The following is a 22917-nucleotide window of genomic DNA, read 5'->3' as shown; positions in this document are numbered from 1 at the left end:
CCGCCGGGTGGGCTGCGGGGCTGCAGGGCCGGCGGGTGCCGCGGGGCGAAGGCACAGGGTGACCCCGCACACACCTCCGCTGCCTCTCACGGCCTCTTTCTTTGCTCCTGTTTGATCCTTCCAGGTAATCAGAAAGATCCCCTCTGGTTCAAGGAGCTTCCCAACTTGGGAGAAGAAGGTCGGTGGGTGAGGTCTGGGAGATGTTTTGATCAGTTGTACGTTCGCGTTAGCTTAGTTTATTGCAAGCGCTAAGCTGCAGCTTGCTGTAGAAGGAGAGGCCCTGCAAATGACCTTGCAGAGGTTTTAGATAACCAGCAGAGAAGTGATAGTGGCGAAATCATCGGTCTGGGAATGCTGTCAAAGCAGAGACGAGCTCCGCATGGAGCCAGACAAAACGGGCTGAGTAGAAAGGATCTGCGTCGTTTGGGGTTTTGGATGTAGTCACAGGAAGCTGAAGTTTGAGGAAGGAAAGACAGAAGGAGTGGAAAAGGGAACTGATGTGGATGAGGAAAACAACTGAGAATCTTGGTGAGGGCTGAGGGGGACCTCTCCATGCGGCTAGGAGAGACACTGGGGCTGTAGCTGGGGGCAAGAGCCAGACAGCAAAGAGTTTGGTGTGCAAGGCAAAGGCTGGTTCCTAGAGGTGCCAAAGGGCAAGAGTTGGCAGCCTTTGGTATAGCATAAATGTGCAGGACGAGGAAGTGATAGGAATTAAGGGCAGTCTGGAGTGATACTGATGTTGTTACTCATGGTAAGAAAAGCCATAAACAGGGTAGGAGTCCAGCCTTGTCCTATTGTAAATTTGGCTGCTTGCTTGTAAGCATCCAGGCTGTGAGCATTTAAAAAAAAAAAAAAAAAAAAAAAAGGTACTGCTGAACTGCTCATTCTTCTTTTGTGACTGTGGCCTTGTTATGGGTCAGCAGAAGGTTGATTTGATCCCCCTCTTCCCCTACTCACCACCTAAGATTGAGGGAAGCTGTCAAGCCACACTGCAGAACACTGTTCTTTGTTTGACTGACGTCCCTTCATCCCTAGATTGAATGCAAGATCTTGTCGTGCCTTTGGAAGTTACCACCCAAACTCAGAGTTCTATCTTTTTAAAGAGAAGAATGTGTCTGAGTGAGCAACTGCATGAAGTTATGACTTTGCTCTCCCTTCTCTTCCAGATACCTCCTTGAGCAGCGAGATGTGGAAATTAATGTCCGTGATAAGTGGGACAGTACGCCTCTGTGAGTCCTGCAACCTAGAGCACTGCCTGGGCGGGAGGGCAGGGCATTCAGAGCTCTTTTGCTCTCTCTGCATTAGAGCTAGGAGCTCTGGTACAAAATGTCTTAGGTTCTGCTTTGTGGGAGATTTGGCTGCATATTTCTGCTTCTCTCCTCTGTGGGTGCTGTGATAAATATGTCTTTGTCTCCCCATCTGAGTGACACTTGCTGGAGTTAGTGCTCAGAAGCATGGTTAATTTTGTGACGAAATGACCTGGATTAAGCAGTCTGTTCTTGGCCTGGCTATGCTTTTCTTCCAAGTCTATGTCATCTTACCGTGTCTTTTCAGGTAAAGGTGTGACCTGATAAAATGCAAAGTGGCTGTGGGATCACTGTTTGTCTGGCAAGGTTGTGAACATGCAGTAGGTAGCGAAGAATCTCTATTCCAGTGTTGAGGAGGGTTGTACAAGCTTTTTACCTTCCTACATCCCAATTCCAAAGTGTACTTAAACATCTGCAGTATATTTGGAGTATGGAATAACTTTGCAAAGTAAAAGTAGAGTCACATTTGCCTGTTGCAAACCTATCACAAGCAAGACTTTGACGGGTGGGTTTCCTGTCCATACAGTGTGGGTGCTGTTCCCTCATTGTCATAGCATGCAGCAGTCAGATGGACATGCAAAGGAGCAAGGAGAATTCAGTGGAATTGCTGAGTGCCCGTGAAATGAACTCCGTTAAAACGAGGAGGCGGATTTGGCAGCTAGTGGTGCAACAGAAGATGCAAAACCCAGACTGGGACCTTGAGATCTCCTTGTAGGACAGCAGTGCCTATGAGTGCTGGAAACAGATCCTGCTTAGTCTATTGTTTGGGTCAGACTTGCATGCTGTTCAGGAACAATTCCTCACTTCTATGAGGAGACATCTTTTAAGCTTATCATGGATGGCTCAGTGCTGAGGTCTGCATGTTGTGGTGTGCCCAAACACTGAATTTTGCTTCCTATTTTATCTCTAATTTTCCTTTCTCTTGTTATTGCTAGGTATTATGCTTGCCTCTGTGGACATGAGGAGCTTGTACGCTATCTTCTAGCCAATGGTGAGCAAAAGTGTCCTGGTTATCTTGCTCCCTACTGGTCTGTAGGGATTATATATTGTTCTATCTGTACCTTGTGGAAACTTCTAGTTTAATGAACCATCTAATCAGTAATCTCAGGCTTCAGGGAAGCTTTCTGTGATGGCTCAAGAGACATCATGACTTTCTGAAATCACAGCTGATGTTTTAGAAGGGTGCATTGCTATTAGGAGTACGTTGGTGTAAGAATTGTATTTCATCTGAAGAACTGTCCATATAAAACATTTTTGCAGTCTTCTGATAGCCTTGCTTCATACACAGGACTTGAAGGTGAAAAGCAAGGACTTCTGCTAACCTGAATCAAAGCAAGGCAAACCGTCCAGGCAGTGTCTGCCCCTTTGGTTCTTGGCACCCAAGTTCCCTTCCACAGTGGTGGCACTGTGCATTCTGGCAGAGGAATCAGTGTGCAGAGTGAGATCTGGAATATTTGTTTCTCTCGCTGCATTCAGTGCACTTTAATCTGCCACTCATGTACTTCTAAAATAGGAAAATGCAAGTGCCCTTCAAATTTGTAATAGATTCTAATCTAAAGAGGCGTCTTTTGTCCTCCTGTTAAAAGTCCAAAAAGCGATTGTACTATTTGTACAGAGATATTCTTTTCCCCAGAACGTTGCTGGAATCATACTGAGTGGCTTATTACCAAAGTCAATTTAAATGAGTCATGACGTCTTCAGAAAGGAATTATGTGGTGGGAGTATGGCTTTAGGTTATGCACGTGTAGCGGGAATTTAATTTCCGTATTTGTGCTCAGTAGCACAGGAGATCACAGTGAAACATGTCATCAGCTGAAAATCATATTTGTTTAGTGACCGTTCAGGGACACATGAAAGACGTAAGTCTGCCCTCTGGCATGTACCTGTTGTCATTTTGCAGGAGCAAAATGTGAGGCAAACACTTTTGATGGGGAACGTTGTTTGTATGGAGCTTTGAGTGATGCCATCCGACGTCTGCTGAAGGAGTACAAACAGATCACAGCGAAGTGCATGAAAAGAGACTACTATGATGTCTTCCTACAGCGGTAAGCAGACGGGACAGCTCCGTGTGCAATGCATTCTGTCATCCTTCCGTAGCTGTTAACCTGCATATTCAAGCTCTCTGTTAAGGGCCGATTTGCAAGGCAGATGATCAGAACCTTATCTCATTCCCATGCACGCAGAGCTTCCTAGGGGCACATGTTCCTGTGTTGCCCTAAGGGCTGACTTCCAGGTGCACATGCACTGAAAATACAGCCTTCAGGTACAGATTCCAGAGCCAACAGCAAGTTTGTCTTTCTAACGCAGAAGCATTAGACTGTCATCCTTGACTATCAGACCTAAATCAGGTCACCAAAACTACACCAGCAATTTAGGATAAATGACAGCTAAAATTAAGTTTCTGGGCTAAAGTACTATAGCCCACAACCAAAGTGATAATAGGTGTCTCATTTCTGAGGTACTCAGTTTGGGGCTTCTTAAGATGCTCTTATAGGTATGTTGCTCAGTTCTTTCTTTTTGTTCATTAACATTTAATTCAAATGTGTTAATTTTAAGATGTTTCTGAAAGTTGCCTGTCACACCATGTAGTCTTAGCCTAGAGCTCAAAAAGAAGCCTAACTTGCTCTACGAGTAGAGGAATAGTGTCAATCTTTCTCTCTTGCTGTTTTTCTACCCTGGAAGTTCTTACATTATTACACAAACATATTTTTTTTTTAAATTGGAATGACTTTAAAAAAACAACAACAACAACAAACACAACAAACCACACAGATTTCAGCATGTGTATCTTCAAAATTGGAGAGAAAGCAAGTCCTGGAAAGATCTGAAAATCTTCCCACTACTACAGAGTCCTAATTTCTAAAGCCATGAGAAAAGAGTGGAGGAAGGAAACTCATTTGTCTAACTAAAATAAGATTCTGCCTTATGTGGAAGTAGAGTTTTGCAGGGTGATCTGTCACTTCCCAATGAGTTCATGGCTCAGATAATGCAAGGTTATGCATGAAAACCAGAATGCGCTGTTTTCCACTTCTCATTCCAAACAGACTTAGCATTAAAATTGAAACAAAGGGCAACGGTAGGGGGGGCAAAAAATTAACACCTAACTGTTTTTATTTCGTTTTTGGCAAGACAGTAGTAGGAAGGATGTAGTGGCAGGAGCTTGAGATCAGCATTCAGGACCCTGCTGTGATATCATCTGCTTGCGTGACCCCCACACCTTTCTGTGCATCAGTCCTGCTCTCTAAAGGGAGCATGGTGCTTATTTCTCCTGCCTCATTCGTGAGGGATGTTTGTGAGGATATTAATGCAAGAGGTGATGGGTGTTAGGAAACACTGGTGAGGGATGCCAAAAATCTTTTAAGTAGCAATCTTATTTTTCTCCTTTTCAGGAATGAGGGTATGGGCTTGCAGACATAAACAGGGCTTCATCTGTTATGTGGTAATTGCTTGTATTTCATGCCCGTAACATCCTTCCTTCTTCTAAGGGTGTGTGATCTCAAGTCCTTTCCTGTTTGGTGCATGGTTAATGCATGCACACTGACAGTGGCCAGGGAGCAGGAAAGTTGCACCTTATCTTGTGGCGGGGCAATTAGTTTATGAAAACGTGTGCTTCTGTAGGTCATGGACAAATGCTGCTTGTCGTATGACGGTAGAAGTAGGATTAACCTTTAGAAGATGTGTTTGGGGGCAGCTAGTGCCTCTTATAAAATCCTCTGCCTGTGTTCAGGGGATCCCCTGAGGCAGGAAAGTCCTTCCTCAGTCTACTTTTTACATATACTATGTATTAATCATACACAGGTCAGGTAAGTTTATAACTTTTTCAAATTACTTTTACCAGGAAACATTAAAACTGTCTGATTTGATAAAAGGCATCTAGGCAAAGCAGTCTGTCTTTAAACTCTTTCCCCCCTACACTCTGTGACCTGCTGTTCATTTGGAGCCGTGTCTCCCACCAGCTCTGCTCCATTCTCTCCTTTTTCGTGTTGCAGCAGATTTCCCCTCTCTTTGTTCCCTACAGGTTGCTGGAGCAGGGTTACCAAAGCGACATCGTTTTCATTGTTCACGGCAAATCCTTCTGTGCCCACCGCTGCATTCTCAGCGCTCGCAGCGCCTACTTTGCAGAAATGTTCGAGACCAAGTGGAAGGGGAAGAACATGATAGTGTTGAAGCATCCACTGGTGAGCAGGGCTGTGCTTCCAGCCTTTCTTTTCCTGTTTCAGCGGGGTGAGAAAAGTGAGTGGGAAGGATGGTCTGAGGGTTAACTTCCGCAGTGAGTGGCTCCTGCAGCTCAGAATGACCCTAGGCAAGAAGGACTTGTGAAGGCACTTTATGCATATAATAGCATCTTATTCGAATAACAAAAGGCTGTAAGGCTGCATTTGTTCCCTCTGTCACAGGCTCAAACATAGCTTAATTAATTGCAGTAGCAGGTAGCTGTTACCATCTGCCAGCTGCGTCATAACTCCTCTGTGAGTTGAGTCGCTCTAATTCCTGGTGGACAGGTGGTCTCTAGTGAAGACATAACCTCCATAATTGGTACTAATTGAGTCCCTTTTGTTGCCTTTACAGCAAGAACTAAACAGCCCTAAGTACATTCCATCCATTAATCACCAATACTCTGGCATACGTTTCTCTTGCTTGATTGTGGCTGTGCAAAACCTCTCATGGCAAACATAGATCCAGTTTCTCAGGACGTTACATAGTGTTTCTCCTTTCTCTTTGCACAAGAACATAGCTGTCCTGTCAAATTAAGAGGGGTTGGAAATATTTGTGACCAGTAAAAGAGGGGATTTTACAGAGCGTGTGTTATAACTGTGTCTTCAGAGCACTTGCATTAGTCAGGTCCTGTCCCCTAGGCACATGGATTAGTATCAGCTGATACATTTAAAGAGCAGTGTAAACCAGGTGGAGTGCCAGCATCAATTATGCAAGGAACATAGAAATTAGATATTCAGACTGCCGTGTCTGAGTTGCCGTTTCTGTGTGTGTGTGTTTTTTTCCCCAACTTGTTCAGGATCATGTTGGTATCCAGGCAAGATTCAAGCTTGTTAAATGCCTGGGAATTCTAACAGTAACTTTCTCATGTTTTATTTTAGATTAATCCAGCAGCCTTTGGCTCTCTGCTGCAGTATCTGTACACAGGTAAATGATTTACTGTCTAGTGCATGTATACGTGGCTGGTGGGTTGCTGTCTGTGCCTCTGCCATAGCATAGTTTGGGTGGCACAGGCTTGCAGACAGGCATGTTTGGGTACATGAGTTGCCAACACATCCTTTCTGCTGGCAGAAGGGGAGAATGTGAGCAATCCACGGATCTTCCAAGTTGTTTGTACCTCTTGCCAGTTGTCCTGCCAGTAACTATACAGTCAATTAAAAAAAAATCAGCTTTGACTGATTGGGTGGATGGATGCGGAGAATGTATTTTTAACTTAGAGAAGGTAAATTTATCATCTGGGGTAACAATCTCTACAGTTGTTGAAAACTCAGGTTTCCACATAGGGCATTTTCAGTCTGGCAGACCTGAGCAGTGTGTGCTGAATGCTTTGACTACTTGCTGATATTTTTTTTCTGAGCAGCAGTGGATCATAAGCCTTCAATCAAAATGCCAAATGTTGTATTGTACGCATGTTGAGTGCTGAGCTATTTTGGGCCAGGAGGTGGTGCCAGAAAATAACTGTATCTTCAGGGCTGTCTCCCCAGTTCAGCGTTTTCAGAAATATTCCTCATAACATTTTCAGTGATGGTAAAAGATTCCAGGGTTACAGCTTATGAACCTAAAGTGTTTTCTGACCCCAAACCAGTCATACATGATGCTATTGTGCTGCTCTATTTTTATTTTTTTTGAGAGAATTAGGTGCATTTTTGTATAAGCCTGTTACGTCTTTGGTTTCTTGAATGGAGCTGTTAGGATAGGTGCTGGAAAGTGGGAATATGAATCAGATGCCAAGCTGAGATGGGGGTGGGCTAGCAGATCTTAGCTTCTTGGAATGAGTTGTAACTGGACACTGAAAGGTGAGGTGACGTATCTAATTATTGCATTTCTGTGCCATCCAGTCTTCAGTCCTTGAATTTACCATTTTTACAGCTAAGTGATATGGGTTAAAAGAGCTGTCTGAATTTCTTCTTGACAGGTCGTCTCGATATTGATGTAGAATATGTAAATGATTGCAAGAGATTAGCCAAACAGTGTCGGCTGCAAGACCTCATAGATGACTTGGAGACCAAATGTAAAAAAGTCTATGAATTTGGTAAGCATTTTATGTGCTGTTGTCTCTGCTGTGCATGTGTGTACTTTCAAGGAGAAAGAGGAAAGCGTGATGGTGGATATTTCATGGTGGCCCCCTTGGGGCTTCCAGAACATGATTCTGTTGTGGAATCCCCATGTTTGCGTGGTAGTTTTCAGTCACAAGTTCTCTGTGGGGCAGCTGTAGTGGTTTCTGGCATGTGCATGTTTATCATTTACATTGAATGTTTTCATTATAGTAGAGCAGCCATGGCAGCAGGACTTTGCTGTGGCTGCCAGCCATTCAGTGCAACACTATGGGGTATATTGGAAAGTGCCTTTCAGCAGAGAGCTTATTTAAATCCCTGGGGGGATAAAATATGTAGAATTGGAAGTCCTTTTCTGCATTTAGTTGACTCCTAACCAAAGTAAAACATTTGATAATTGGTTCAAAATGGATGCAGAAAGAGATACAATACTTTTAAAAACAGAGAAGTATTTCTGAAAGGATGTGTGTATTTTTAACACATGTATGTGCCAAATGTTAAATGATTCAATCCTCTATTTAAGGGCTTTTTGTTATCCAGAAAGCTTGTGATCTAGTCATGACATCAGCTTGTTGCATGAAAACCAACAGTTGGAGTTTATCATTCATCTCCTTAGCTCAAGAAAAAGGACACGTGAAGAATCAAAACAGCACAAGTAGGGCAAAGCAGTGTTAATCATTAAATAACAAAAAGGTATCTGGTAACAAAACCTTCGGGCTGAAAAAATCTGATTCTCATTTCATGCTCTGAGTTAACTCCTTTGCTTCAACCAAGTGAGTTTTATTTCGAGAAGGTAATGTAGTTTGTAGCTTTTAAGTCAATAGCATCTTTTTCCTTGATCTAAGAGGTGAGGGTGTAGCTATTCCAGCTTTCCCTTTTGAATTACAAGTTCTGATTGTTCAGCCTCCTAAAGTTGCAGGGCTTAACAAATAGAGATAATATTCTGACTCAAGAAATTCCTCACCTGCAGATCGCGTGGAAGATATTACCATGTATATGTCTCCCCTTAGCCATGTGCAGTTGTTTGTTGGTGGTGGGATACTAGGGTACAACAGTACAGCTGTTCCCATACAGACCAGGCTGCAAGTGGAAGCTGTGTCATAAGTCTTACCTTAGCTGTGTAAACACAAATGTTAACATACATCTGCAGAGATGAGAAATGTATTTCTTGGTTTCTTTTTATGAGTAAGTGTTAAGATGTCAATCTGTGTATTAAATGGTTGGTGGAAAAGAGGAGTGGTGGAGAATACTAGAAGTGGAAAATAAAAATTGCTTAGGCAATCAGGTAACAGAATTGTCCTGTGGTATCTTTTGATATCAGAGTAATCCAGGGAGATGCAGGAGATCCTTTTTTTTTTTTTTTTTCTCCCAGGGTCTAGCTGAGACCCCGAAGGTGAGCATTCTACCTTAATACATTAAATTAGAATCTCATATTAAATTGTGGGAGGAAAGTAAAGCGAATAAATTTCTGGCTGTCTGAAGCCACTCATTGGCAACTTAAGGATCATAAAGTCCAGTGGTTAAATTAGCAAACTGCCAAACTCTTGACTTCTTGGCAGGCTCAAAAATGCAAAATGGTGAAGTAACATTTGAGGGTGCTTGGGAGTTCCAGGTGCAAGCTGTGCCTGCAAAAGTGATAAAAACCTTCTGGGTGGCAGAGAACAAATCATTTAATTTCCTTGCTCTTTGGCAGGAAAGAGCTGTTCTTCATGTCTAAGGTCTGACAGAAGACATAATCAATGTGTTTAAAGCACTGATGGAAGTCCTAGGCTTAATTTTTATTCACAACAGGTTGGATTCAGTGGAATAGACAGAACTGCTGATAGGTCTGTTAAATGTTTTGTCTCCTATCAGATCTCATGTGGAAGCCAGGAGAACTTGTTGATTCTCCAGAAAATAATACATACAAGAATAATAGACGTTAAAAATGGGAAAGATCTCAGATCACATCATGTCTGGCACTGGACAAAGCATTACTGTTCCCTCTAGTGCATTAGGAATCTCTGCTTGTTCAAAGTGTTTGCTGTGGAACAGACATCTGATTCGGGTCTGTGGAGCAGCGTCATGTCTCGCATCTCTATTATAAAGTAGAAACATGCCTAATAAAACATGTGAGTTCAGGCCTGTGCAGCTCCAGTGGATAACAGCAGTCTTTGCAATGTCATTATCTAGAGTTAATCGGCATTTCAAAAACACTTAGTGACTTGGCACCCACAGGCAGTAGTTTAGGAAAACCTGGAGAGGATGACCGACAGCTTTCTGTTGCACCTGAGATAGGCTTCAGTGTGACTGCTTGTGTGTGGACTGTGCCTACAAAAAGAAAAAAACGTTGCAGTGTTTGGAAGAGCTCAGACAAGGTTTGTCCAGACTAAGCCATAATCCTTCCTTCAGAAGTGAATGTTTTTGAAAATAAATGTTCTGTAGCTATTTCTACAACTTCTACAAAAGGTTTGGAACAAGGTTTATGATTCTGTGATGCTCACCTTCATAGCGGAGGGAGGCACTGGAGATACAGAATTAATCGTTGTAGTTTGCTGTGGCATTGGGAAGAGGAAGCATGAGGCGTTACCTGGGCGTGACGCCATTTTGTGAGGGTTTGGAAGTTTGGTGTTTGTTTTTTGTGGTGCATTGACTCAACTGAAACAAAAAAATACAAAGAGGTACTGAGCAGCAGAAGCAAAGGCAGCTGATGAATTGGGAGGGGATGTTCAGTGCTGTACAGCTGGGCTGGGCTGGGAGGGAAGACAAAATTGATCCTTCCTCAGCCAGAGCTGGGTTATTCACTCTAGCTCCTTGCATTGTTCATGTTGCCTGTTCCAGAAAGCCCTACATTCCTACTTTTTGCTAAAGATGATGGTCCCTGCTGCTTGCTTGCAACCAACTGCTTTTTCCTGTTTTGTCACTTTGATTTTTTTATTGCCTCTGTTAGGAGAGAGTTGCATGTGATACCAAATACTGTACTCCTGGATTTTGGGAGACAGCGTCGGAAATGTCTCTTGATAGATGTGCTTCTCAGACAAATCACCGTTCTTTCATGCTTCTGTGAAAGTGCACAGATGCTTTGCAGATCCCATGAGAAGAACTCTTTCCCTTGACTACTGCTTAAAACTTGCTGGGTCCATTAGTGCTCACAGAGCCTGATTGATCTGGCGACAACAGGCACTACACAGATATAAACGATTCTCTCTGCCATAAAGAGTTCCTAATTGCACAGCGAGAAATTTGCTTCTCTCACACTGGTCTGTAAGTGGACAGGGCTCTTCAAGCGATGTGTTTGAGTTGGTGCCAGGTCTCCCTTTGGCTTATTTCCCCAATCTGAAGGTGGCATTCAGTGCTAACAGAGCAGCCCGCCTCCCCACTGGTGTAGCTCCATGTGCAGCAGTGATGGCACCTGGCTGTCTTGTACTGGTAGATTACCCTTCCTTTTCCAGAATCCTTCTGGGATATTCGGCGTATTTGAGGCACAGTAGTAGCGTATCTGAAGGGTGCAGCAGTAACGCGGAGGAGGGGGCGGAGAACTTGTTTTGAGGCACATCATGGTCTTGTTTCGCCCACGGCCCCGTGAAGTCATCTGATGGAGCTCATGTAGTGCTGCACAAAATGTCAGGAAAAATGAGGTCTCAAGGTGGCGTGATTCACCTGCGAGGGGTTTTAATGCAGTGAATCATACCTGTCAAATTATTCTAAACGCTTCAGTGTGGGGCTGCTTAACTCTTTTGTCCTTGAGAGTTAACTTTGCTTCTCCGTGGCTCCCAGCAGCATCTCAAGCCTTCCTTACCTCAGCTTGGCATTCGCCAGTGGTGCGTCACGGTTTTCACATGCTTCCCGGTATGCCAGGGACTCCTGAATGTCTCACATGCTCCAGTCCTCACCCAAACTGTGCTGACTTGAAAACAAACTTGAGGGAGGTGGCTAGAAAGAGGAGCAGCTGTGCCAGCAGCAGTAGTGTTTCTGTCCAGCTATTGCAGTGCCACTTTGGTTTGCTGCTCGTTTGAAGTTGGAGCATTCCTCTCTGTTATTCACAAAGCTGAACTTTCAAAAGCAGCAAAGATTTCTTAAGGGTTGAATTTTACAAGCCTTGCTAGATTATGTCCGAATACTTGCTTATATTGCCTTTTCCAGTGGAAAAGGGGACTGATTACAAGTGCTACAGCAGCCTGCTTTTCTTCTGAATGAGGGGTGGCAGGTTTAAATGTTTGTCTCACATGTGATGGCACATTTAGTTCTCAGTAGGTTCTGGAGGGACTCCAGCCTTCTCTAAGATGCTGGTGTTGAAGCAAACTGGAGACTTGTGCTTTAGCACCAAGAAAAGCAAACCCTTCTGTATGGGCATGGCAGCAGCCTGCAGGCCCACAGGTGTGCAGCAGGGCTGAATTTAAAAAAAGGGAGGGGGGGAAGGGGGATGTTGGATGTTGGCTTCAGTGAGCTCCACATCATTTTGATCATAGCAAGACCACAAAACTAAGGGCATGTGTATTGCTTCCCCTTAATCAGGCTGTTTAGTGACAGGGCAAGACAGGAAGACACGCTAAGTCTGAAAAAGGCAAATGAAGTTGTAGTCTCTGTGCGGTTTATTTGGTCTCTTTGGTGGTGGCGGCAATGATATTTAATGTTTGCAAACAACAAAGGCATAGTCAGGAGACCGGGTGTTTTGGGGGTCTTTGTGCTATGGGATCTCCAGGTAGAGAGTAGAGAACAGACTTAGGTGCACAGAAGTTCTTACCTAAACAAGAGTAAATCCCTTTGTTCCCTGGCATGAAGTTAGGATGGCACAGCTGAAATGAGACCCATGAAAGCATGTGGCAGAGCGGAAAGGCATGGGGGCAGCTTCATTTTATCCATTTATCCCTTGTCAAGGGCTCCACCGTAGGTGGTGCTGTCAGTGGTAAGGATGGTCAGCTGGAGAAGTCGCTGTATGGGTGACTCTTGCAGGGATCAGCAACCTGTAGGAAAGTCCTCAGCTATACCTGACGACAAGGAAGTTGGCCTGAAATATGCCTGTAGCAACGTTGTGTTTGCTACCATCCATATTTTGGTGCAAGGAATAAGTTTGAGGTGAGACGATACAGGCATCCCCTTCCAGCCCTGCTCGCGAGCTGTGGTGAGGGGTGCTGTGTGCGTGTTTACGTAGGGCCATCACTTGCGCGTTGCAGTAAAAGCTACGCAGCAATAACGCTGATGTTTCCTAGAGTCTCTTTCTTTTCTCTAAATGGGAGAAAATGTTTACATAGGAATTTAGGCATCTCTGCTGTTTTGTTTTTTGCTTCTTCCAGTTTCTTCCAAGCCAGGGACCTGTGTGAAAGTGCTGACGATTGAGCCCACAGGTAACTGCCGGCTGCAGGAAGATCTGGCTCTTCTAGCAGACTGCGCCCTGCCAGCCGAACTGCGGGTAGGGAGCATTTATCCTACTTCTGGTCTCTCTGGGGCTGTGGTGTGTGTTCACATGTGTTCAGTCTCATTCTCTCCATTTGAGTTTAATGGTTGCTTGTTTGCTGGTGTTAATGCTCCAAGCTGATTTTGTAAATGCCGAAGCATTTTATTGCTTGGAAATGCTGTAAAAGTATTTAATGAGGCTGTCAGTGCCGGGCCTTTCACTTGGATTTCTCCCCTGGCAGGGATCTTGGTAAATGAAACCCTTGCCATGCAGTTGGTGGGGATTTCCCCGTTGACTACAATGGGACAAGAGTTGTCCCCCTAGATCTTTTTCCTTCTCTCTACCACCCTTCTTGAATATCAGAAATATTTTATCAGTGGGCAGTTACCCGAGGGGACTTACAGATGGAAGATGTCTTGCAGGGCTTACTTGCTAGGAACTGACACCCTGCAGCTGAGAGGTGTTTTCAAGCCCTGAAATATTTTCAGTAGAAATGAGTCCTTCTGAAGCAAATTTAACTTGCCTGGCAATAGATCTGTTTTTCATAATTATGTCTTGTTGATCCTTAGAAATGGTCCACAGACAACAGAATGATGATCATTACATTAAAATACCATCAGGATTATTAGTTACGTGGATTATTATCAGATATGTGTATATTTGCACCTAGTTGGAGGAGAATAGGTTTAATATTAGAGATCTTCATTCTCCTTGCATCTGTTGCTTTCTCTAGTACCAGCACTTTCACTTTGCTTTTGTCTGCCCTCTTTTTCTTTCTTTCATACCAAGCACTGAATTTAATAACATGAACTCATCTTTGGTGGCTGCTATGCCCAGAGATTGTATGAGTGAGTGCTGTAGCAAAGTTTATTGCCTTTTTTCTTTTTTTTTTTTCCCTTCTCATCTCCTACTGAATAGACGTGTATGCTGCAAATGTCAGGGAGCTTGATGAATCAGAGAGGATCCTTCGCTCTGTGTGTGTGTGTGCTCATGCAGGACTGTGTGCATGTGCATGCAAATGCTAGCGTGAGCGACCAACCTGATGGACAGAGTTTCTTACCTGCAATATGTCAGTGTGTCTTGTGCTGGCTTTTGGAGGACATTTCTGTGAGTACTGAGCTCTTTATGGAGGTAGTTTGTCAGGTTTCCACCTACCAACGCCGGCATCATTCCTATGTAACTTCCCTCCCCCAGATAACTCTGCAATTGTTTGTGGCTCTCAGTATGCTTTCCTATATGATTGCAGGCTATAAAGGGAGGTGATACTAAAAGTAAGCCTTAGTGTTACCTCCCCAGGAATTAAAAAATGGATTGTGACCCCAGAACAGTGAGATTTACGTAAAATTTAAGCCACTTCACAAATAAAGATAATGCTTTCTTTTTGATTGCTTGTTCCTAGATCTTTATACCAGACTCCTGTCAGAGTTAAGGTTTTCTACTCAAGGGTTGGAAACGCTTCCCATGTAATTCTTTCATGTAGAATAGGAACTGGAAGGAAAATATGAAACTTGGAATAATGCAGTCATCTGACAGTGCCATGAATGCCTCTGTGAGTTGTGGTTTTCTTGCTATGTTCATAGACCAGAAAGAAAGCAGTTACAACAGCGTTAGTCTTGTTAGGGCTGTGAAAGTGAAGAAGGCGTGGGCACACGCCTGTTCAGTAGAGATTTTGTATGCCGTGAGCAAATATGTGTACTTTATTAAAGCCAAATTCTAAAAGATTTCCCTGTTTTTCTCTCTGTATTTTTTTCATTAATTTACAAAGAATATATAAACAAAAGTCATCATCCTATTCCCGTTTATCTCTTCCTAACGTTTGCAAATTGGTAAATTCTGTGAATTAGAAATATCTGTCCTGGACAGAGAAATCCTCACTCTTACAGGGTCTGACATCCTACAAGGAATAGTGTGCAAACCGTTTAACTCAAAATGTCAGGGCCAACCAAATAGTCGTGTTCAGATATCTATGTTTTCTAGAGAAACATGAAGGTTTTCTAGCATATGCAAAACACAATTGGTGTTTGGCTTCTGGGTAAAACCCAGCATTTCTTGATGGCTGTGGAGGTAATAACCAGAATTTGAGGAGAGATTCTGAGCTGCTGCATATCGTGTAATGCTGTACCGCGTGGTATTGGGATGTATACCACTTTCTGTTTCACTATAAACATATAATTTACATGCGATGTCTTTATATTTGAATGATGCAGAAAACTCTGAGCATCTCAGTTTCATAGTTCAGTGCTGAAATATGTGACTAAACCAATAATTAACACTTGATATGCAATCATGGTTCGTTGTTGGCTTTGTCAGAGAGAACTATCAATTCTTTGAGCTCTTAAACCTGTTTAGAATCTTACTGTCTTGTTTCTCATTTGTTATACGTGAAAGCCTTTTTCTGTGTGTATTTTTAAAAACGTGGTGGTTGTCACTGTTCTGTTTTAAACTGGTGAGAACCAGAATTTTTCTGACCACAACAACTTCTTCATTGGTTTATTGCAATCAAATTTTGCAGTGACAGATTCAAGTAAAGTACCATCAAAAGCCAGGCAACTGTCAAAAACCGTGTGGCTTTGCGCTGTCTGCCTCGATCTTCATCTCATGCCTGCCCAGTGACCTCTGAGTTAGAAACTCCAGGACTTCCAGTATGGAGGACTGCAGGCACATCGCTTCCTTGCAGCTGTTTTTTCATTCCTTTTAAACTGAAATCTTATTTTCCAACATTTGATGAAATCAGGCTTAGAAGGATCAGCGTGCTGTGAAATAAATACTGCTCTTTCCATCTGTAGCCACGTTTGGTGTGGCTACAAAAAATGTGGCCATTTGCCATTTTTGGCATCAAGGTGAATCTTGCACTGCATAGAAACATTTGGAAGTAATGTCACTGCAGCCATGTAATGTAGTTATTGGTAGTTATTCCTGGGTTTTGCTTCCTGTGTTTGGCAGAGGCAGATGAGCTGACCTATTAAAAACTTGCTTCCAAATTTTTTATCCAGTCCACTTGCATCTGATTATGGGCTGGTAATCTCCTCTTGGATCGCTAACCCCTGTATTTTGTGTTGTCATTTATTTACAATTGAATCTTCTTGCTGAGATAATCTCCTGGCTAAGGTACAAATTGCTGTCACTGAGCTGCTCTGTGTGTTTTTGCTTCCAGCAACATTTCTATTTAAGCACTAATAGCAAATTTGTAGTAGCAAAGACTTGATCCTTGTGGTGGCAGGGAGATCCTGTAAGTGTTCGTGCTGTCTTACGCTGCAGAGGTGTTGAGAATATTTCTGTATGGTGAATGAGATACTGTGAAAGTGTTTGCACCTTGCAGGCTAGATTGTTTTGTGCCTCTTGGGTAGCATACTTTGCAGCTGTGCTTTGCCTGAGCAGAAGTATGTTAAAGAGGTTGCCTGAACGGAGGAGCACGGGAATAAAATGTTTTTCTGCAGGGAAGAAAAGACGAGACGAAATTTCTCAAGTGTGACAAGGGAGGAGAGTAGAAGTAGTAGAGACTTAAAAGGGGAGTAAAAGGAAAAAATCTGCAAAGCCACTTCATGCTGACTAGGAGTGACAATGACATGACGTTGCTTTTGTAGTATGAATTGGAAATGACCTTGTAAACCTGGGCAATTAGAGTGCCGACCAGGCAAGGCTAGGAGCTGGAAATTGAGCCAGTAGGATTTTGTAATTCAGGAGACAAACTCTGAGCCAAACAAACTCCCATGTCCATCCCAGAGGGGTGAATTCCTTCTCAAAATTTACATTTGGGGAATGAAAGAGGAGCAAAGAATGGATGTGCGTAGGAGCTGGGGAATTAATGTCTTGATTTAAACTTGTGCTGCAAAGAGTGGCATCTCATGCAAAGCCTGTTTCTAGTTGCCTGTGAAGGTTTTTGTTTGCTTTTGTTTTTTAAATTTCCTATCAGAATTTCTAGGAGAGGACACGGAAGCAGTGGGGATAGCAGCAGGGCAAACAGAGCAGGCAGTCCCACCATGGCTACCAGCCTTTGTAATGGGATGCCACAGAGCACCCCTGCTGGGGTTTGTTCATTGCCTCCAAACATGAGACATGGCTAACAGCAAAGTAACAGCCCAGGGAAGCTACGGATGGGGCAGTTTGTCTCATCTTTGGTACTGGAGGTGTCCTTTGTGGTAGAGCTGTATAAAAAGGAGGTAACAGATCAGGTGTGGAGTGTTCCTTGAGGGCTGCGTCTGTTCTAGGGGAGAAGTCCCCTGGTGGGGATGTAAGGGAAGGACTCACAGCGGGGAGGAAGCATCACTGTGACAGCCCTGCACACAATTGGGATGTTGCTGGGCTTACGTATGATTAGGAAGCACAGGCTGCCAAATGTTGCTGTGGACAGATGAAGAGTACGGCAAATGGGGCCAGATTGCCGCGTTTGGCGGTGCCGTGAGCTTTTGCCAGCCTGGTGCCTTGCCACATCCCAGGGCCTGTGTAAGAGAAACCCCACTGCATACAAACTGAGCTAGTCTGAGAGCGCCGCCCCAGTGTATTGCGGACCGTGCCTTTGTTTAGTCTTGGAGGGAGGAGTCATCTGGCTCCTCAGTGCAGCTGAAAGTGTGTTGCTTCCAGTTCGGATCGAGGCAGGCATGCTGGAAATGATGCTTAGGTAGTCTCTGATCGGAGACTGGTCTCTGTGGTCAGCCCAGGATTGTCCCAGGTGCAAATTTGGGACGTAACTTTCCTGGACTAGAGACAGAGGTAATAAACTTGTCACAGGCAGCACAGGGGCATGTGTCTGGAAAGCAAGAACCAGGGGAACTTTTGTTTCCAGAGATTAATTCTCTTGGTTACAACTGTGAATACAAACTTTTTTTTTTTTTTTTAGCAACTGAACACAGAATAAGGTAGAAGTGAAAATATTTGGAAGTGTCACTTTAAAATAACATAAGGCCAACAGATTCTTTTTTATGTGTGTTCTGTCTTTGTTGGCATGTGGGACTGGGAGGAGGTGTGTTGGTGTTAAAATAATTCACTAGAGTATTAATACCGCAACAACACTATCTTTGGCTGCAAATCAAATGAGAAATTTAAAATGTGCTTTGGAAATGTTAGATTATTCAAGTGAAGCAGTAATTGTAGCCAAACCATTTTAAGATGGTTTATACATCTATGTAATCTATACTTTACTACATCCACCTGGAGATCTACACAATCATGTGCTAGTCCTAAGCTCTCGTAGGCTTATGATACCCAATTTGTGAAATAAACGTCACCTCCGCTTGATTTTCTGCCTTGCTAGGTGGCACAGAAATGCTTTCTGGAGGTGTATGGAAGGGTCAGGGAGTTGTCATTGAAAAGGGAAGCAGCTGTAACTTGCACCAGGAATATCTCTATCAGGAGTGCAAAGACTGGACTCCAGTCCCTCCCATTGAAATCTTTCTTCAGAGCATCTCTGGTCCTCTGTGTTGTGCTGAGAGAACAGATGGATGGTTGCATCTGGGAAGACCAAGAAGTCCAAACTCAGGGTCCTGAGCATGTTTATGGCAAGAATGTTAAAGGCAGGATTTTCTGATTTCTTTTCCCAGGTTGGTTTTGGGGAGTTGCCATTTGACAGCACCGACAACTTCAACAGTTGTCCTGACGTGTGTTTCCGGGTGGCAGATTACAACTTCTTGTGCCATAAGGTATGTGCTGGTGCTATACTTCGTTCTCCTGCTCTTTTCTGTGAGTCTACCTGTCTCCCCCACTCATCCAGTGTTGGATACGCTTAGCAGAAGCAGCATTGCCTCATCAGCTGGAAAACGCAAAGTCTCGCTGCAGCTGAAAACTCTGCTCAAAACATTTAATAGAACAGCAAACCCTGCCTTTCTTGCAAAAGTGAGGAGATAAATTTATGAATTGAGTTATGAAGTGAGTTCACTGCCTGGAGAGGGGAATGTTTGACTTACAAGTACACACCAATAAGAATAGATTTTGAAATCCAACCTCAACTCCAGCTCCTGCCCTAGTCCCATGCTACTTGTGAATCTCTTAAGTTTACAAATGCTTTTTGGTTCTGAGGTTAGGCAAGATTAGAAATAAGGTACGGAAAAAGGGGAGGAAGAAGTCTCACCCAAAGAGTGAAGATGCAGCTTCAGAATATAGGGAGAATTGCAGTTACTTCTGAGCTTCAGAAATATCTTTGAGCTGCTCTGATGGGTGGTCGGTATTGCTGTTTGGTGAGTTGCTAGTGTTTTGGCCTTTCTTCCTTCTCCAGGCATTTTTCTGTGGCCGCAGCGATTACTTCAAAGCGCTACTTGAAGACCATTTCTGTGAGAGTGAGGAGCTGCAGACACAGCCCAGCATCCCTGTGGTGACTCTCCACAACATCTCAGAAGACATCTTCATCCGGGTCCTCTACTACATCTACAGTGATGATACAGAGGTGAGGCCAGCCACAGAGCTTTTCCTCCTGTGCTGTGTAATTTGGGAGGTGTGCACAGCAGAGTTTTTCTGCAGCGTCCTGGGGATGGTTTCATAAATACCACTGCCCTACTCTGCTACTTCATCTCTGTCTTAGGAACCCACGTACTGGGAATGCTGTGAGCTCTGCAGGGAGATGGCTTATGTGCGTGACATTCAGGAAGCAAATCCCCACTCTTCCATCCAATGACAAAAGTTTGGAAATTAGGTTTCATGCTGCATGTCGGGCTGGTAGATGCAGGTCTTTGCAGATTTCCCCCTTGGGCTCTGGAAGGATAAGGTGAGGAGCTGCCAGTAGATGGCAGATTGAACACATTTGGAGATGTGGAAAGGTTAAGAGATTCCTACTTATTTACCCTTGGCATCATGGCCCACTTTTCCATTTGTAGCGAGTAATCATTGCCGCTGTTATTTATTGCTGGGGTGGGCAAAGGTTCCACTGGGAGACCGAGGCCTTGCTGTGCTCAGTATTGCAAGCAGGGACAAAAGGGCTCTAACCCACACAATTTTGAGTGTAGTGGAAGGTGCTGCAAATTTCAGCAGTTAAGCAGCTTCCTGCCTTGATTTTGCGGCAAATGCTTTCCACGAACGTAGCTACAAGATGCCAGGACACATTCTAGCATTAGGGCAGTGATCAGAGACTGCTGCACCTGCCAGTGTCAATTCTCCCAAAGCAGCTTGCATGCTCTGGGTTAGGTGCCACGTACAGAGAGCACATGCAGCTGCGACCTTGTTTGTGCTGATCTGTTCACCTCCGGGCAGCAGCCAGGAATACACGGTGGGGAGAGATGTATTTAGCAGGCAGCAAGAGCAGGATTGCCATTGGTATGCCAGAGAGCAGATGCTTCACTTGTCTGTGGTCTCCCCTCAGCCGTGCTCTGAAGGAGCAGGAAGGGAGGGAAAGAATTGTGTCGTGGTTGTGAAGATGCTCCTCACCTTGAGACCACGCTGCAGTGGGACCCTGTTGCCTTGCACCTCTGCAGTCTGCCTTCCTTCTTCATGACGGCTCACAGGAAAGGTGTTTCCCAGTCAGCTGCCCCTTTCCAAGGGGTGCCTCAGCTGCCCTAGCTGGACTTGGGGCAGGGCAGACCAATAGCGATAGGTAGGAATGGAAGGGGTCTTGCTTGCATGTTTCCCGTGCAGGATGGTGCCATCACAGGCACTAGCTTGGATTGTAAACTGAGCAGCCAAGTCAAGAGTTTCTCTGGAGAGTTCATCTGGCATGGAAAGCTACCAAGAAGAACGGTCAAGAAAACAGGAATATAGCTCAAGTTCCACACTTACATGTGGAGTGTTCTCCCTGGCCCGGATTTCTCCAGCCAGATGTCAACACTCTCAGTTCCACTTTTATTTTCCAAATAACTTCAAGGTTTTTCTGCTCTGTAGTAGTGACAAAGCTTGCAGCAGGAGGGAAGAGTATGTACAGAGCCCAGGAACAGTTCCAGGTAGAAAGAGAAGTTGCTGATCAGGATATTTGTGTGGGCTCAACGGGAGTTTATGGAGGAAGCTGCTGCCATCAATACTACTGACTCAAACACCTCCAGCTTGTGAGGTTCCTGGAGCCTTATGAAAGGACAAAGCAGCACTTGATTAGCAATCCCAAAAGCTTCGTTACATCACTGTGGCACTATAGCATTCATGACATGCCTCTAACACATCTTGCATCCTTCTGCACAGCTGTTGCAGGGTGTTGTGTACTGCTGAGACATTTGCTGTGAGTAGCGTGTCCAAACAGCGGTGCGGACAGCTGTAGGGGAGGAAATAATCAGCCTTGTGCAGTTGTCAGAGTGAGCAACCACACGTGCAGATGTGGGTAGCGGTGTTTTTGCTGCTGAGCAGTTTTCAGAGCAGTGGACCGTGCTGCGCTAGAGTTACAGTTCCTGAGTCTAGACCAGCGTGGCTTGGTCTCTAGAAACAAATGATCTTGCTTCCTCCCCAGCCAGGATGTGCTGTATCCTGCAGATTGGCTGTTGAAATGCATGTGGGTAAGTGCACTCTTTGCACTTCACATTAGCAGGAACAGAACTGTGCGGAAAGTGGCTCTAGTTCCAGGTTAGTGACGCAGATGGCTGACTAAAATAGGATTTGCCCAGCCAGGGAGGATAGATTGAGTGAAGCTGGAGGTGGTGTCTCCAGCATTACCTATGGCATTTTTTCATCCTCCTATTGCAAGGAACAAAAGTATCCAAGAGGGAAATGGGAGGCTGGTTCTCTACCTCAAGAGCCTGAAAATGTTAAAGGCCATTAACAACAGTGTGAAGTTGAGCATCTGGTGCATGAATTTAGTTCAGTTTGAATGCCTGTCAAAGCTCCAGTAATATCTGACGTGCAGTCTGTTCCACAGTTAGTTGGGCTTCACGTACAATTTATTTGGGGTACAATTTTCTGTGTGCTTCATCTAGCTCTGATGCATATGTCAAAATACTTGCTTGTGGCTTTGAAAGCCCCATGTGATTTGACCTCCTTTTGATACTGCGATGCTTCCAAGGAGCCCTGGTCCTGACAGTACCTGCTGGGATTACTGCTGGCTTTGAGAGCTGCCTTTGAAGCAGAGATGAGTCGTGTGCTGTCCTTTTGCCTGTGGGTTCCTTGATCTTAGATCTCTGCAGTGCTTGCGTTCATACGTCTCGTTCCCCTTTTCAGGGGCTGGTTTGCGCCTTCCAGGTGTAGTTTGATAAGACTGGGAGTTCCCAAAAGAGAAGAGAATGACAGTGGGGGCAGGAGGATATGCTGGCTGGCTTCACAGAGCCAGGTTGAGGGAGGAACTTAAGAGAATTTCACACGCTTTTCACAAAAAGTGAGTCCAGAAGTAGAGAATGGGAGGAAAAGCCGTAGTGTGGACAAGGTTCTCTGTTCTGCCAGCCAGTCTCTCTGAAGAGCTTTCAGTACCTCTGCTAAAAGCTACCCCCTTCTGTTACCACATTCTTAGCAGCCAGCATGCAGTTACGCTTCAGTGTTTCAGCATTGCTCTGTGCTTAGTTAGGGGGGTCAGCTGCAGAATGGCAAACTTCTTGCTTTATGCTGAGCAAGTTGCCTCCGCAGCATTTTAAACTCTATAATGACTGAGTGGCAGACCTAGCCCTGAAAGGTTGAGCTCCTCTTTCCAAAGCAGTGTTTGGGCTAAGCAACATTTCAGGGAACCTCAGCTAAGACACAGAAGGCATTTTGCAAGGGACGAGTGAGGTGGGTAGGATTGGGCAGTAATTTCCTTCTTTCCATTGCCAGCTGTCCCCGGAAAATGCCTACGACGTGCTGTGTGTGGCAGACATGTACCTGTTGCCCGGGCTCAAGCGCCTGTGCGGCAGGACCTTGGCGCAGATCCTCGATGAGGACAACGTTGTCAGCATCTGGAGGATTGCAAAGCTGTTCCAGCTGACCCGGCTGGAGGACCAGTGCACGGAGTACATGGCAAAGATCATCGAGAAGGTAGCAGAAACACTCCCCACTGCGCTTAGCACATGTGCCCATAAATTTAAATGCACAGTGAGCTGTAGACTTACTGGTTGTGCGTGGTCTGTGATAAATAGTTGCCCTCTCTGGTTTTATGTGCTTC

At 44.5% G+C, this 22917-nt stretch overlaps 1 protein-coding gene across 2 annotated transcripts in view; it reads left to right on the top strand.

Moving 5' to 3' along the window:
* The window catches only part of ABTB1 (ankyrin repeat and BTB domain containing 1), a 29962-nt gene that overhangs the window by 1672 nt on the left and 5373 nt on the right, over positions 1-22917 (top strand). The window contains exons 2-12 of one of the 2 annotated variants that reach the window (XM_083795382.1): positions 125-178; positions 1167-1229; positions 2243-2298; positions 3208-3352; positions 5326-5485; positions 6404-6449; positions 7438-7554; positions 12850-12965; positions 18488-18586; positions 19159-19326; positions 22590-22790. In XM_083795382.1, the coding sequence (XP_083651508.1) occupies positions 3318-3352; positions 5326-5485; positions 6404-6449; positions 7438-7554; positions 12850-12965; positions 18488-18586; positions 19159-19326; positions 22590-22790 (942 nt within the window). In that variant the 5' untranslated portion in view covers positions 125-178; positions 1167-1229; positions 2243-2298; positions 3208-3317. The remainder of the gene's footprint in view (positions 1-124; positions 179-1166; positions 1230-2242; positions 2299-3207; positions 3353-5325; positions 5486-6403; positions 6450-7437; positions 7555-12849; positions 12966-18487; positions 18587-19158; positions 19327-22589; positions 22791-22917) is intronic. The other variant, XM_083795381.1, reaches the window with a different exon arrangement.

This window comes from Anser anser (assembly GCF_964211835.1).
Source record: "Anser anser genome assembly, chromosome: 12".
NCBI classification, from domain to species: domain Eukaryota; kingdom Metazoa; phylum Chordata; class Aves; order Anseriformes; family Anatidae; genus Anser; species Anser anser.
Note: the sequence above shows the minus strand (reverse complement) of the source record. Positions and strands in the feature narration are given on the sequence as shown.